Here is a 17,332-nt window from a genome sequence, read left to right on the forward strand (position 1 = left end):
TGCATGGTAGATTTGTGGAACCTCTTCTATTGAAGAGGTTACAACTGGCAGGAACCCACCCCTGATCTGGACCCAAATGTCCTTGATAAAATGAGCTTCAGCAGAAATGAAGACTACCCAAGATAAATTAATGCCTATTCAAAACTTGAGTTTTGCCATGACTAATATACATATTTTAATATTAAAATCTTACCTCATGTTTTGAAACAATATTATTGAAAACCCAAGCTATCGTTGGTGATGGACTTCCTGTGGCTTCACAATATAAAGTGATAGTTTTGCCTTCAACAACTGTGAGATTTTGTGTATTCAACTTGACTGAAGGCATGCCTAGAGAGTAAGACAGAAATATTTTTAAACCTGAACATATATAGTATGGTATATGTTTGTCAGCTATCAGAAATTAACAGCAATATTTTGGCGCATTAAAACGGAACTTTAAAATAAACAGAGTACCAATTCATTTGTTAAGACAACCTCACAAAGTAAAAGGACTTCATTCTACTGACAGTTTCATGTAGTAGCAACATTTTTACTACCAGTTCTGTGGGCGTGGCTTGGTGGGTGTGGCTTGGAAGGCGTGGCATGGCGGGCATGGTAGAGGAAGGTTACGTTAAAATCTCTATTCCCACCCCACTCCAGGTGAAAGATACTGTAAAATCTTCATTCATTCCCCACTCTAGGGGAAGGTTACTGCCAGGACTCGGGAGGCAGAGAATAGATGGGGGCAGGGTCAGTCAGAGGTGGTATTTATCAGTTCTCTAAACTACTCAAAATTTCCACTACCGGTTCTCCAGAACTGGTCAGAACCTGCTGAATACCACCTCTGAGTAGCAATGACTGTTTGATGCTATCCCCGTCTTAAGTAAAACTTCCTTAATACCTAGTATGAGGTATTTCTTTTCTTTATTCATTCCTGCTTCCTTATTGCATTCAGTTAAATATGTTTATCAAAATGTGCAAAGGAAATATAGATCATGTGATTTACTGGATTATTCTCCATTCCTCCCAAGTGAAGACATCTCCAAAGTAATTCATCCCTTGCAGTGGCAGTGATCACTACGGAGTAGTCTATCATTTAGGTTACAGTTTAAATATTCAACTATGCCACTGGAGGGACTATAGGCACCACAGATTATTCTTAAAAATCCTTTCCTTTTCCCAATATTTGGAGCAAATCTCTCCACAAGATCTAGAATAGGTCTGGATTTATTTTTGCTTTGTGTTTACTTAAAGCACACAACAAATACTGACTTGTCATTTTCAACTCCAAGCCTAATTTTGTTTTTCCCTGGCCACTCTGACATCAACCTAGAAAAAGTAGGGTGCTGTTTTAATTGTGTAGAATGTGTACAAAAAAAAAGGAATGATTTCTGAACTCATCCAACATGAAAGTTTGTTCATGTGTAAAAATTCTACTGATTTCTTGTAAACTGGCGTACATATTGATGCACTGTAGGAAGTTGACACCCACCCTTCTCCTAGGAAAATGAGATATTTTAGGAAATATTAAAAGGGTAGAATATTTCCCCTAAAAGGGAGGCAGAAACTCAGCTCCTCCCCCCTTGTCAATGGGCCATTAAGACCTTGGCCAGTCTATTCTACATAACAACATCTCCTTCAGGCAGAGCCATAGGAGGAATTGCCCAAGACCCTTTCATTACATCATCACCCAGCAAGGTGATAACCATTTTTTCCAAACATCCACCATGTTCCCAGTGTCGTTCTGCTCACGTCAGTGGTGGGTTGCAGGTGGTACGCTCCAGTACAGGCATACTGGCGCCTGCCAGGAGCACCGGGTACCGTTCCAGTACATTGCTCTGGAGGGCCCACCCACCTGCCCACTCTCCTTACCTGTATTTGAGCTCTTCGGCGCTTCCGCGCACGGAGCATATGACGCCTGCACGATGCTCTGCCGAGCAGCTGGAGCATCGCGGAGCGTCACAGGAGGTAAGGATGCATGTGTGCGCTGCACGTGTGTGCGCACGTTCATGTGGTGGATGCCGGGCCCCGTTGCACCGTACCAGTTGCACCGGGATCTGGAACCCACCACTGCCCCACTTGGAACTGAACCCAGAAGGATATTTCTTTCAACAACACCAAATACACCCAAGGAAATGTACTGCATACATATATAGGAAGCAATAGATTTTACAGCATCCACTGATGCAATTTCATCAGATGTTTAATGTTTCTACATACAAATGACAGTTGGATATAAAATATTTTACATGAAACATAAAAACAACTAGTTGAAAAGCTTTGTTCCTCATTGCTAATATTGAAAATTAATACATGCCTATATAACTGTTATCTGTTCCAACTTATATAGAAAGTCTCGGGGACTGTGCAATAACATGTGGACTACTGTTAAGTTTCTTAGACAGGGATGTTCCGCCCTTGTGAGATGTACTTGAAAATATGTTATTTGTTTTGTAATATAGGTGCCTAGTAACTTGTGAACATAATGAAAGTTGGAAATGTATTTTTTTTCCAGAAGAAACTAACTTAAATGTGATACTTTCGGAATGATAACCGAGATAATAATCTGAGCCTTTGGAATTTTCTTCTTTCAAAATCTGTTTATTTCTTTTTAAATATATATATATATATGAAATTATATTCTGATACTGCTGCTTTAGTTTGTCATTTGGAATACTACTTCATAAGGTAAATCTTGTATGTATTTGAGAATGAATATGTACAAATAAATTTCCAATTACAGGCTAATGAGCTTCTGCAGATCTGAACTATCTGCGCAGATCTTAAGTCCTTTTCATCGATTTCAGAAAGTAAAGGCAAAAATAATGCTAGTTACCATTTAAGCGACAGAATGGAACAGAATACCACTATCATTATGTCACATAATCTCCTACATACACAATTATAAACTTAAGGATGGGAAGAAACTGAGAGAAAACAGATAAAGTTTTCACATACATACGGCTCTCAAGAGAGGGGAAAGGAAATAAAAATATGCTAAAGAGTTACTGGAAAAGGTCATGTTGGAGTCAGAGAAGGGGAATGATTATATGGCTAGCAAATGAAGTGGATCTAGGCAATTTCGGATTGCTGAAGATATCTACGTTCCTGTGAGATGGAAAATAATCCACAAAAAGTCAGCAGAGAGTTATCTATGCTTTATCGTATCAGCCCCCACCTCGCACCCCCAAGGAAAAGGATGACTGAAAGATAAATTGATTAACTTTCTGCTAAGCCCCTTCCCCCCAAAAAATTGCCAGCTAAGTCCAACAGAAGCCTACCTAAATACCTATGTTCCTAACAAAAGGGGCACTTTAGCAGAAGTGTTGCTTTTGGAGGCAAGGGGACAGTTTTGCAGAGCTATGTAATTGGAAAAAAAAGGCGACCTCTTAGAATAGTGAATGCCCTTCCTCTGTGAAATGTTATGAATAAATAAAATCTGAACTGAAAGAACCCCCCTTTTTATCCTGCTTCTAAATAGCTACAAGCTTCTATTCAAAATACCGGTCAATTTGCACTAAAAAGTCTAGAGATGCTCAAAATTCAGGGCAGACAAAACCAGCAGAAACTTTTAAGTTACAATAGAAAGAAGGTGTAATCATAGATGTTCCAAACTGTGGAAACTTACACTCTTTTTTGTACTGTACATTTATTACTTCACATTCATAAAATACTCTGAACCCTACTGAACAATTATGTAACTTTTCAAGAGTCTATTTCAAGTTCATTTATGCAAAGGTGTGATTGAGACAGAAGTGAGAAGTATTGAAATGTGTAAGGCTTATTTTTTAAAATATATATATGCAAGCTCACAAGTTAATAACTAGATGCACTTAACATTTTGAAAACCAGACGACTGACAGCTGTGGGCAAACCTATTACTCAAAATGGATGTACTATGGATCCAGGGTGAGGCTGGCATTTTGCTGTTCAGATTTCTATAACAAGAGTTTGTATTTGCCGCAGCTGCCACTATCAGCCAAAAAAAGAGTTCTGATAGAACCAAGCTTGTATTTGTTTCTAACTCAACCAGTCCTCTAAAAAGTATGCCTAAACCCAAGCTATTTTTTAAAAAATCCATTCTAGACTGATTTTCCCAGCTTGATAGTGTCACAATAGCGATACCACTTAGACTTATATACCACTTCATAGTGTTTTACAGTCCTCTCTAAGTGATTTACAGAGTCAGCATATTGCCCCCAACAATCTGGGCCTTCATTTTACCAACCTCGGAAGGATGGAAGGCTAAGTCAACCTTGAGCCTTGTGATATTCGATCTGACAACTGTTGGCAGACGGTGATCAGCAGAAGCAGCCTGCAGTACTGCACTCTAACCACTGTGCCACCACGGCTCAAAACCAACAATTGTTTTGAAAAATCACAGGTGAGTTTATTGGGCTTTTAAAATGCAATCATAATAATTGAATATATTTTAAAATGCTCAAGCACCGCTTAATGTCTATAAAATAGCAAATCTTTTTTCTTCCTATATTACAAGGATAGATTATCTTTCATAGATAATTTTTCCCATAAGTATTTTTATTGGTCTCAGATTTTTTAAAGAATATGATATTGATATGTTCTAATAAGGAAGCTATAATTCACTCAATGAGGCATATCATGTCATCACAAAGCTTTGATTGGCAGTTATCGAAACTGGAAGAAAACTCTGCATTTATTATAGCCTCAAAGCTTTCAATAACTGGAATACTGGACAAAGTCTCAAAAGCAAAATTAAACAAAACATCCATTAAAATCCTAGTGCTAAATATATTTTTGAACTTGGTTTATTGTGTGAATATTTTAATACAATAAGGTGAATTACACAGAAATATCTCCATGGTTGCAACTGCACAAAGCAAATAGCATATTATCTACTTAGAAGTAACACTGCAAACTATATACACCCAAGTAATGAAGAGTGGGATTGCATACTAATTGGTTTGACTTTGACAACAGGAGAGAACGTCTCTAAATATAGAAATGCTGCATAAGATATTAGTTGTTTTTGTATACCCTCATTCAGAGGCCACTTTGCATAAAGCATTTGGCATTACTGAAGAGGCTTGCATAGTTAACTTAGACATAATGCCAGCTATTATTAGTACTTTGGTGTGATATACACAACAGTATATCAAAATCTCCTCATAAGTCAAGTTCAAATCTTGGTGACTCCATGGAATTATTGATGGAATCATTCTAGTAAAAATACAAAAGTGGTGGTTTGCCATTATTTATTTCTAGAATCTTTCTAGAAAAACTGATTTAGAATTTTCTGGTTAATACTTCATATATTAATTAGGTTCCATCCTATTCAAGTTTCTAAAATCAGCCAAAGCAGTGATCTCAGATGATTTTTAGCTAATATGCCTCCACAGTCCCTCATTCTTCAGTACAGTATAATTAGTAAGACACAAGTACAACATTTTTAAAAATTCTTTTTTCAATTAACAGTTGAAAACTATTGTTTAAATCAGAAATTATTCTTAAATTAAATAATTAGAAAATAATTCAATCATGATCCATAATCATGATCCATGATCCATAAACAAAGCTCATTTGTTTCCCTAAATGAAAAACCTAACTAATTTTTTCACATATGAATATTTTGGGAAACTACAATTTGATTTTAAAAAATGGGAAATTCTAATGTGATCTTTGCTGCCACAATGGTAAGAAAAATCCTATAAATCAAAGCAGGTTGTCTATCTGAAGACAAAAAAATATTTATGGCTCCGTTTCATAATTTCAGATTATGTGCATCTCTTATAACAAGGTTGAATTTAGTGCATCAATACAATACAAATTTTCTTGAGTTGGGTTTAATTCCCAGTGACTACGTGAACATATCCATGTAGTACTCTTGACAACAATACAGAAGTAGTTTGTCACTGCTTTTATCTATTATTTATTCTCAGCTTCTCTGACTCAAGCCTTTGAATTTCCAAGGGGTTTCCTATACAAGGAAGGATACACCTAAATTCAACTCTATTTAGCTTTTTGGGAACAGCAAAGTTCAGCTAACATTTGTTCCCTATTGTTGTCATTTATATAATAAGAATCATTAAGTGAATTTTTCAGGTCAGAATATATTTTGCAGAGGACAGCAAGCTCACTGGAGCTGATGTTGATGGGTACATAAAGAAACCACGTGAATATGGTGGATATTTATTCTCCATCCAAAATCTGTGGAGAAGCCTTCCACTCATCTGGAATTTTTTTATTATTTATAGATAACTTTCCCTATCAGTATTATGGATGTATATGGATCTGTGTTGAAAGAGCAAAATGTGATTCTGAGTGTTTATCTTAGGAAAATATAAAATATAATCTTAGGAAGTTATGTATCTGATTTAAGGTGTACCTGACAGAAGCTACATAATGTATATTCCAAATCACTATTACCCTTCAAATCTAGACCTCCTCACAATCATTCTAAAATTCTTCTATTTTTATTTTAACAAAATAATGCCCTATAAATAACCAAAGATAATTTACAATCAGTATTATAAACAGGGATGTAGTACTGTAAACAGGGAGGGAGTATTATAAAAAGGAATGGAAAGAGATGAGCTCCGCCCCTTACAGTTGGCAATGACTAGCAGAATAAAATCCGCAGGGACTCCTTTCCTTATTATAAACAGGAAAAGAAACAGGGATGAAACTTTTCATCCGTTCTTCCAAGTATTCCCTGATTAAAAAAAAATAAGTAGGGAATATTATCTAAGGTATCTTAGATGTTGATATCGCTATTGTACAGAATTTCAGCATAATCCTCTTTGTTGGATCTTTTTTGACTCGGTTATTATCTATTCACTGATGTCTCTTAATATTATCAATTCAAGGTTGCAATCTCCTGAGTTAGGAAATCTTTTGGATGACTTTCCTTGTTTTTATGTGACTGTCTTTTCAATGTCTTTACTATTTCTTGTCTCTTCTAACAGGTTTTTGAAATTCTGTGTTAAGTGTTTTCTTGAAATCACACTTTTCTTTCCTTTGTCTTGTCTTCTCCTCTGGGCAATATTCACTCTCTGTTCTGCCACCCAGTTTGCTTTATTCTATATTGAGGGGTAATCTCATTTCACATGCATCCTCAAAAATACCTTTGATTTAATTCCACAGTTCCTCTGGTTCACTATCAATGAGTCCAAGACGTCAAAGCAGCACTGATGTTTTCTTAGATAACAGTTGATATATCTCAAGATTGTATTGATAGCTAGTTGACTTTGTTCACAATTTGTTCCTTCCCATTTCTGAGATTTTTTTAATCCAGCCTTTGCTATCTTTTATAAACAACTCAAGGCAGTAAACATATTTGATACTCCTTTTGCCTCGTATTTTCCTCACAACTATAATCCTGTGAGTAGGTAGGGCTGAGAGAGAATGATTGGCCCAAAGTCACTAAGCCAGCTCATATGCCTAAGGCAGGAGCCACAGGAATAGAATTCACAGTTTTATAGTTCCTAGCCTGGTGACACTACACCTATTTAGCCTCTCGCCACAGTTTTGTGGTGAGGTATAATTTACCTCTTCAATTCCTTGTGTTAATTATATATTATTTTTTATTTCTGTGTGCTCTATCTGGTTATGTCCATGTATGTATAAATGTACTGTTTGGAATGTTGAAGAATGTGATAGCAATGAAGAAATCATTAGTTTGTTAAAAAATTATAAGCTGTTCTCCTGCTTTGTTTCTATTTTCTAAGGCATATAGTCCGACTACATTTTTATCCTTACTACTTGCAACTCTCCAACCACAAGTAGCACATCTCACTTGCATGTTTTGTCATTTCAAATCAAACTTGACTACAAAATTCATCAAGCTCCTTCACTTCTGCATCAAACCAAAACCATTCCTTTTTTATTTTCATGCCGTGAATAGTAAGTAGTATATTATTCTGGTTGAAAGTGCCAAATTCCAGTATATTTGAATTTATTGAAGCCTTAAAATGACTCTGTATATGTTGTTCATGTCTATGCCTAGACTTTAACAATATTTTTTTTAAGATTGCATTTTAATCTAGAGTCTGGTTTGAGAATACCTGGGGGTCCTTCAAGATCTAATCTGCAAAATCAAAATTATTTGCCACATGTTGGAGATATTTGCAAAGATCTAAAACAATGTCACCATTCTCATTGTTATGTTTATTTGTTCAAAAGTGAACAATATTTCATTAAAATTATTTAATATCTAGCGGTTTTAGTATTGTTATCGTTATCTGATTCAATACATAAGTATTATACAAATGCATATATTTTAATTTTTCATACGGTAAATATCGATAAATATAATCCACACAAACAAAAACTTGGGGAGGGGGGGGTTTCTAAATTTTTAAAAGAGGAAAGGATATTGAGAGCAAAGTGTTTATTAAGATGAACCCTGACTATTAGGCTGCATTGCCTTCGTCACAGAATCTTATCAAGGCAGTCCAGATGGGAAAGTTTCTGTGGGATCTTGCCACCTACTGGTAAGGAAAGAAATTATATGATATGTCTCATTTATTATATTTACCTGAAATAACAATGATTTTTTTCCTCCAAATCAGTATAGCTTAAAATGAAGAAGAATTTTTTTTTAGATTCTAAGGCAATGGAGACTTTTTAAAATTTAGATTCTTTTTGGCAGGAGGATATCTTGAATTTAAAGAAGTCTTCCTTTCAGGCTCCTATTATATAAAAGTCTTGGGTTTAAAGTAACCTTATAATGGTTCCAAAAGCTTTAGAGCAATCCACAATTAGGGGAAAGGGGAGGTGTAAATGCTCAAAAATGGATTGGAAAGGCAGAGATAACTATAATGATTTCAATATGAACAATGAAGAGTTCTATGCCATAATATATATACATACTTTTTCATAGGCTGATATTCAAATTGTTCAGTATTGTTTCCAAGATTTGGAAAATGTATAGAACCATATTTTCATGACATAAAGCATTGGGTCATGAAAAACTAGATGGGCTTATGAATTCAAGTGTAATGGATTTTATTTTTAAGCAATTTTGGAGTATAGTGGGTTTTTTTAATTAAAATGTATAAAAGCATAATCTCTGTAACATGTGAACCATATGTAGTATATAAAACATATGGTCAATATTACTGTCAATATTTCCAACAAATCAATGTTTGGCTTAAGTGTATCCTTCAAAATCTTATTGTTACAATTCAAAATTTATTGGGGGATTTAAGTTACTAGTTAAACTCCTAGAGACAAAGATAATATTTTGAAGTGATGTTCTCAACCCATCTTAGGTTTCTGAATGTACATGATAAAATAAGATCCCATTGGAATTAATTTTATTCTTGCAGCAAGACTTGCAGTCATATTCATGGGAACTTGTCTAAAAGAGTTATAATTCTGGTTTAAAGTAAATTATATCTCAAGGCATTGTACAAATTGATAAATCTTCCATCTATTCGAAGACCTAACAGCCCCCTCTATCTTCAGACCAGGGGGATTTTACACATCGCTAGTTCCAGCCTGATCATTTTAATATTTAGTCAAGATAGCAAAGTGCAAAGGTTCGGCTTTAGAAAATTATTTAGCAAAAAAATGAAGATAGGATATCAATGAAAATTTACAGAAGGCTTATGTCAGAGAAGGAAGAAGTACTAGGAATGGGGGAAATATCTCATGCAAGACAACTTGATTTCAGAGTGATTTTTAACAACAGTGGAATAATCTGCAACAAGAAGTTTTAAACATGGACTTCATTAAAATATAAAATTTTGAACAGGAAATACAGTTAGTCCTCAAGTTTTGACTATGATTGGGACTAGAATTTCCATTGCTAAGCAAGGTGGTAATTAAATGAGTTGCACCTGATTTTATGACCTTTTTGACAGGATTGTTAAGTAAATCTCTGCAGTTGTTAAGTAAATCATTCGGTTATTAAATAAATCTGACTTCCCCCATTGACTCTGTCAGAAGCTGCCTGGGAAGATCACAAATGGTGATCACATGACCCTGGAACATTGCAATCATCAAATACATGTGGGTTTAAAGGTAAAGGTTCCCCTCGCACATATGTGCTAGTCATCCCCGACTCTAGGGGGTGGTGCTCATCTCTGTTTCAAAGCCAAAGAGCCAGCGTTATCTGAAGACATCTCTGTGATCATGTGGCTGACATGACTAAATGCTGAAGGCGCATGGAACGCTGTTACCTTCCCACTAAAGGTGGCCCCTAATTTTCTACTTGCATTTTTACATGTTTTCGAACTGCTAGGTTGGCAGAAGCTGGGACAAGTAATGTCACTCCGTTATGCGGCACTAGGGATTCGAACTGCCGACCTTTCTAATCAACAAGCTCAGCGTCTTAGCCACTGAGCCATTTCATCACGTAACCAAAGGGATGCTGCAACTGATGTAAGTGTGAGGTCCACTTGTAAGCCACTTTTATCTGTGCAGTTGCAACTCTGAGCAGTCACTAAATTAATGGTTCTGTGTTGAGGACTCCTGTACTGAAAAAGATTTGTCCAAACTATAATCTTTTTGATCAAGATAAAGATACATAAATATCCATACTGCTGCTACACGGAGACATAAATACACATCATGTTATTTTCCATTTGGCGTAAAAAACACTACACAAAAGAAAGAAAAGCAGTAAAAAAACTGTAAGCCACAGAAATTATCATGTTGTTTCAATGACTTCCTGAAAACAAAAACCTAGTTTACGTACTTTACTTGGCACAAAATCACACTGTACTTCCCAAAGTTTTGCTCAGTGTGACCTCTTCCACAGTTTCAATCAGAAATCTGTCAAACATCTTCTCAGGCATACTTAACAATCTAGTCTCCCTGTAATTCTTACATTCAATTTGTTAGCTTTCCTTTTGTATCAAGGAACAATAACAATTCTTCCAATTGTTAAACCCAGATGCAGTTTTTCATATCATGTTAAGCAAGATAGACACAGCCACTCCATAGACAAATTGCATTCATATGTGGACATTTCTCCAGTTATATAATCTACTCCTGAGCTTTAACTGTTATCAACATTCTCACAGCAATTATGACTTGTTTTTGTACATTTATCTTAGGCATAACAGTTATACAGCCTTTAATTTTACTTTTTGGCATTTTGCTATCATCTCCCTATAAACTATAAATATAAAATACTTCTTCTGGAATTTCCTCCTTCTAATTTTATCTCATCATTTCATCACTTTTATTTTTCATTCCCCTGTTTTCTGATCCACTTCATTTTGGTCTCTTAAAACTTTACCATTCCTTGCTCTCTGCACCTTACTTTTTGTCTTTTTACATATTATACAATAACTTTATTCTCACAATATTTATAACTCCTTATATGAATTTTTCACATTCACAACCACTTTTGCTTTCATATTCACAAAGCATTTTCCCATACTTTCCATTAGTCTAATTTCTCAGCCTTATGGGGAAAGTGAATAAGTTGGAAGAAGGCAAGCACAAACTGCACATGAATTAGGTGAAACCAGGAGAGGACTAGGGAAAACTGACATACATACATTACATATATCATACATATGAGATTAGCAATGATATAAATAAATAAATGAGAAATATAGCTACTGAATTAAAAAAGAGACTACGCACTTTTCCCTATTGTGCAGCAATATTGATTTTTAACAGTGAAGCCAAATTATAATGTCAAAAAAAGTGTTTAAAATCTCTTGAGGCAAACTTTCTCAGTAGACAATCAGATAAAAAGAAATCTGCTTCCACAAAACAGGATTTTTTTAAAAAAACTAGAAATAATATATTAGATACTAAACAGAAAAACAGAAAAGTCTGTTTTACAGAGCTAGCGAATAGGAAGCCTCATTACCTGTCCTCAGATAATATATAATAAGCCACTATTTCTTTAATTACACTTTATTAATTAAAGCACATTTGTCTGCAATGACTCAACATAATAAATCATGGTTTTTGAACCACAATAGCTGGATTTTATATATTAAACTTCTGTAATTAATTCTTAGATCATGGTATGGACATATTTCCAGGCTAAAGACTATACTCCAACATTACGGGATAAGAGTTAGGATGAAAACTAAATGTAATTAAAATTAAAATAGTTAATTTGATTATGTCTCCCGTCATGTATCTGATCATTTTTACTTCCTGTAATATTTACTTCCTGTCAGTTTGGTGACAATTTGGAAATCCCTGAGGATTACATATGACATTGGGGCTTGGGGCTTCACATTCAGTATGATCCATAAACCCAGGAACTCTCATATAAACATGTGTGTGATTGTCATTTAAATTTTCCATGCTCCTCAGTTAGATTACTTTGTTGTTACTTTTTTCTTAAGCGAAATAATTAGAAGCACTGGTTTTAAACACTGTTTAAATTTGGGCAGGAGAGGGTTTGTTTAGATGTCTAATATGGATAATTAGATTATGGCAGGTCTGTGTAGTGAAGTTATGAGAACTAAAATATCTCTGTCTTATAAAGTGCTCCCAAGAAAGAGCATCATAAGATGAAAAATTTGTCCTTGTATATTTGAAATTTATAAACAAAGCCCTTGGCAGCTGCAATTGTAACGGATTCCCATGAGAAACAAAGATACAAAATTAAAAGGAAGAATATACTAAAGAATGAAATATTCATAATAGTACAAGTTAACTTTTGTATACTGAAATATACCTAATCTATATTTATATCCCTCCCAATTATAAACCTTATACAAATCTGTGTAAATAAATTCTATTGTCTCTTATATAATAGGTGAGGAGTCTGAGCCTGTGAGGGAAAATGATTAGTTTTGCCTTAATAGCACAGCACCCTTAGTATCTTTTCTCAAACAGGTAGGTAGCAGAAGTGGGTTGCTCCGGGTTCAGCCCAGATTGGGCAAACCGGTAGTAGCCGGTAGTGGGTGGTTTGCCCATCCACCCACCCACACGAGCATGCACGAACTGTTAGTAAAAAAATTAGAAACCCACCACTGGTAGGTAGGCAGGCAGGCAGGCAGGCAGGCATGTAGATAGGTAAATCAACACATGACTTCTACTATACTACCTCACCATAACAAAAATAGAAGAAAATCTTTAAAGAGTATACATATAAATATTAAGCCTAGTTTAAGTAAAGCAGCATTTCTTCTTGATGTTGATATTTCAACAGCAAAGAGTAGTACAGTCCTCACCACAATGTCAGTGATGGGATCAATGTTTATTCCTTGCATTAGGAATCAGTATAATTTGAATTACAGAAATCCAAAGCAATCCAGAAATCCTGAACAATGGTCTGACCCTATGTAAAATTCATCTGTTCTATACTAAATGATATTGTGCTTAATTTAAAAATGCTCAATGACATCCTTATTTTAAAGTTGTCATTTTTGGTACTGAAATAAACAGGTACCATTTTTTTCAAGCTATAGTTGTATATGTTTTAAGGATCATATTATCAAAATTACTGGCAAAATACATTTTAACAGAAGCCCCAAAACTGATTCATCTAACCTTGACCATAATACCATATGGCTAAATAATTCTAATCTGACTATTGCCAAGAAGCAGAGCTAAACAGAATTTTTTTACCAAACAAGAAAAAATACATAATGCGAATCACTGTGGAGGGGGATGAAAGCCAAATGCTTTGATTCATCTGGTATTTTTTAGGCAATAAAATGTTATCATGGTTAACCTAAGCTATTCTAGTAATTAAAGCACCACAGGACTCGTTGGTTAGACAAAGACTTTATCCAGAAATCTTGTAATAAAGTACTAAAAATAATATGGTTTCAAACCGGCAGATGTCAGAGAAATTTCCTTATGGATTTTTGTCTTTCAAAGCTTGTAAGGCTTAGGTTTCATGTCTGTCAGTTGCATTGATCCACAGAATTGGATCAATTGTGTCTTCCTTCTACCCTGTGCCAAACTTACATCTTTTAGAAAGATTCTTCAGACAATATCACACAGACCATCAAAATTATACCATCTCTAAATACATCTCTTAAATTTTACTCCCTGTTGGATCAGAAGCAAAGATAAATATAAAATATGTATAGTGTAATTCATTTTAAAAGGGTAATAAAGTAAAGCTTAAACCTTTTCAAGATGATGCCTCAAGATGAAATTCTACACATTAATGCTCCAATATGCAATATAAATACTCTCCTCAATTATTTTAATAAGAAAAAGTAGCAAAGGAAAGAAAAAAGAAGGTGCAAGTCCATTGACACAAATTATAATGCAAGGAAAGGAAAACAGGAGACTGAATATCAAGCACCATAAACAAGCCTGCAAAAAGCCACATGGCATTCAGGATTTTTCCATTTTTACATCGTAAATGACAGAAAGCACAAGAGATAAATGTATGTGACCCTTAGATACAACATTTTCCTTCCACTAATAGAAATAAATTTTACGCATTTTGTCAATTTCTCCCTCCCATCATAATCTCCAAAATCGCCACCCACTCATTGTTTGGGATGGTTAGCAATTCTCTAGCATATATTTTTATGGAAATGCAACAGAGAGAAGAATCAGTGAAAATTGTTTCTCTTTCCACCAACAAGAACTTTCCATGAATTGAATCACAGCACAATCCATTACATACCAGATTATTTGCTCAGATAAATAGCTTGCTTCATTCTAGATGCAAGTGAAAATTTTGTGATTTTTGAAATGTTTAAAATTATATTTTTTTAAGCAAAACTTTCGGAAGTGGGAACAGATCTAGAGTTCATTCAACTTAAAATTATCTGTTCCAGTTTTAACCAACAGTTTTATTTATAGAATAACAGGACATGAACAGTTTTCAATGTTCTTATAATAGAAAGAACACTTCATTAGATAAACTAGAAATAAGAATACATTTGGGGGGGATATGTGTATCACTAAAATAAATTTAAAAATTATAAAAGTCAGGGAATTATTTCAGACAGAAAATCATGCCTGAATCCTATTAATCATAATTCCATCTAAGCGCGCTGCATATGACTGCAAGAGTTGTCTTGAAATAGGATTTATGTATCTCCCAATCAAAACTAAAACTTGTTTTTAATATAAGAAAATCCATTAAACTTTCTATGAGGTTCTACCAAAATTAATGATATTTACACAGAGGTAGAGCTTAATCTCTTGTACTCATTTTTAACAGCTTAAATATAGATATTATTTATTTTCATAAAGGTGCCTTACCACAGTTTGGGACTGGCTTCTCCAGCAGAGATATCCTCTGGTTGTAGTCATTTATGCAGTAAAAATCCTGAGTTTCTGCTTTTGGAAACTTGGTCTCTTGGAATACTTTGATCCACATAATATCACAAGAACACTTGAAAGGGTTGCCATCTAAAGTCCTACAACAACAACAAATAGACTTATATCAGAATTTTTAAGAAAAAAATCCCTCAAATAATAGTTCACAAATCAAAGACACCTTAAAATAAGACTAGACAGGTCTAAACGGTGACAAAAACAGCAGATAAAAGCATATTGGATCACACTTGTCACTATTCTGGCCCACAATTAGGTTAAGAGGAGAACACTTTTCATTCCTGTCCAAACAATGTATTTATTTTTCCACTGATTGTTTAAATACAATATTGGCATTGCATGGTGGCTCCTGAGCTTTAATCTACTAATCAGCTAAGTCTATATATCAATAAAATAGTACTTCCTGACAGATCAAATTCATTGGATTAGAATATATTCCCTTTTGCATCTGTGTGAAAGGGGATGCCCCTTCTAAAATGAGGTCCCAAACCGTCTTTGTTTGATTTTGCCCAAAATAGTTCTAATCCATTTATCTAGTTTAGTCTACAATCTGATCCCCTCTAAACGTGTTAGGACTATAATTCCTAACATTCTTAGCCAGTGTTGCTAGTTTAGACACATTTGGAGAGAATCAGGTTTGAAAAGCTCAAAAATCTAGTTTTGACTGGGAAGAAAAGAATGGCATTTTTTTCAATTCAGTAGGAAAAAAATTATTCTGAACCATGAACAAGAATCATATTTAATTCTCAGTGTACAGTGTCCCATAATACAGTTTAGATGTTTTCTATTATTGTGGATAAACTGAGCTCCCCCTTATGGTCAAACATCACAGCAATATATTTCAAGCAAAAGATGCAGAGACTTGAAAAGAGAAGTCATCTATGAAACCCTTGGAACGAATGCAAAAATGGCTTAAGTAATATTTAAGACTACAACAACAAATACTGGGCTCTAAGTTTAGAAGAATATATAAGCTCACACTGAGGAATTAAAATGGAATCTTTATTACCCAGTTAAAATTAACACGTCCAGGAAAGCCTGTTTAATTAGGTACTTAAAGTATCTCTTGTACTTAATGTATAAAGAAGCTAGAATAAAATGAAACAGCAAAAAGTCCAGATGTCTGGCTCAGGCAAGGAACATTATATAAAAGCATAACCTATATTTCAAGAGCTAATTCATTGATGTACCACTTGTTGCCCCTAAGACATTTTATTAAGATGAAAGAATGCAGCATTAATTATAACAATCTACAGGCAGAACATTTGATTTGGTCTTCCAGATCCTTCTGTCAATGTAATCTCATAGAATATTCACAGCAGTTCAGATATTTTCGAAGCTGTCTGAGTAGATCAGCTCAAATAAATATTCAGATCAAAGAGAGAGTTTTGTAGGTTTGACAAATTTATGCTAATATATTGGAAATGTTAAGCAGACTACTTCCACCTGTTTTGGAGAAACAATAGTTGCTTTCAATGGTGTGTAGGAGAAAAAAAAGCATGTAGACCTCAGTATAAATATACAACTACCAAACAATCTCAGATCTCAGCTCAATTACACTTTAATTAGAAAAGAGTGGGAACTACATCATAACAATATTGGCCTATATGAATATGCTTTGATTTCCAACTGTTTAGGAAAAATATCTTCCTCTCTGATAAATATGACACTTGTGAAATTAACTGTAGCAATACAGTAAACAATAACATTTCTGTTGTGCAAGGAAAAAAGGGTGGATTTGGTATATAACAGGCCTGGTATTGTGACTAATGAAAGAAAGGAAGAATTTTAACTATCAAACTTACAGGCAGATTCTGATCCTTCTGGGACAAGGAGCAAATTTTAAAATTTAAATATATTAAATAGGCACCATGCTAGTTCTGGTCAGAAACAGAAAACAATCTAGCAAGATGACTCCCCATGAATTTCTATAGATTTCCAGATTGATTTCTACCACCCCAATTTTTGTTATTTTTAACTGGGTAGATGGATAGTCAACAGAGAATGGCCAGGCGAGAAAGTAGGTGTTGCAATATGGCACAAGTGCAGATAGACAAGCGGTCAGTGGGTATTGCAGGGTGGCATGAGTGTAGCTCAGTAGGAAGGTGAGCAACTACAGAGTGCAGTGGGTACACTG

The 17,332-nt window shown here is 34.7% G+C and overlaps 1 protein-coding gene across 10 annotated transcripts in view; it reads right to left on the bottom strand.

The window, feature by feature from the left end:
• Positions 1-17,332, bottom strand: part of NTRK2 (neurotrophic receptor tyrosine kinase 2) — a 222,669-nt gene that overhangs the window by 173,024 nt on the left and 32,313 nt on the right. For all 10 annotated transcript variants that reach the window (XM_081945225.1, XM_081945224.1, XM_081945223.1 and 7 more), the window contains 2 exons: positions 15,121-15,278; positions 194-330 (listed from right to left, as the gene is read on the bottom strand). In XM_081945225.1, coding sequence (XP_081801351.1) covers positions 194-330; positions 15,121-15,278 — 295 coding nt within the window. The remainder of the gene's footprint in view (positions 1-193; positions 331-15,120; positions 15,279-17,332) is intronic.

This window comes from Natrix helvetica (genome assembly GCF_964273705.1).
Source record: "Natrix helvetica genome assembly, chromosome: 2".
NCBI lineage: Eukaryota > Metazoa > Chordata > Lepidosauria > Squamata > Natricidae > Natrix > Natrix helvetica.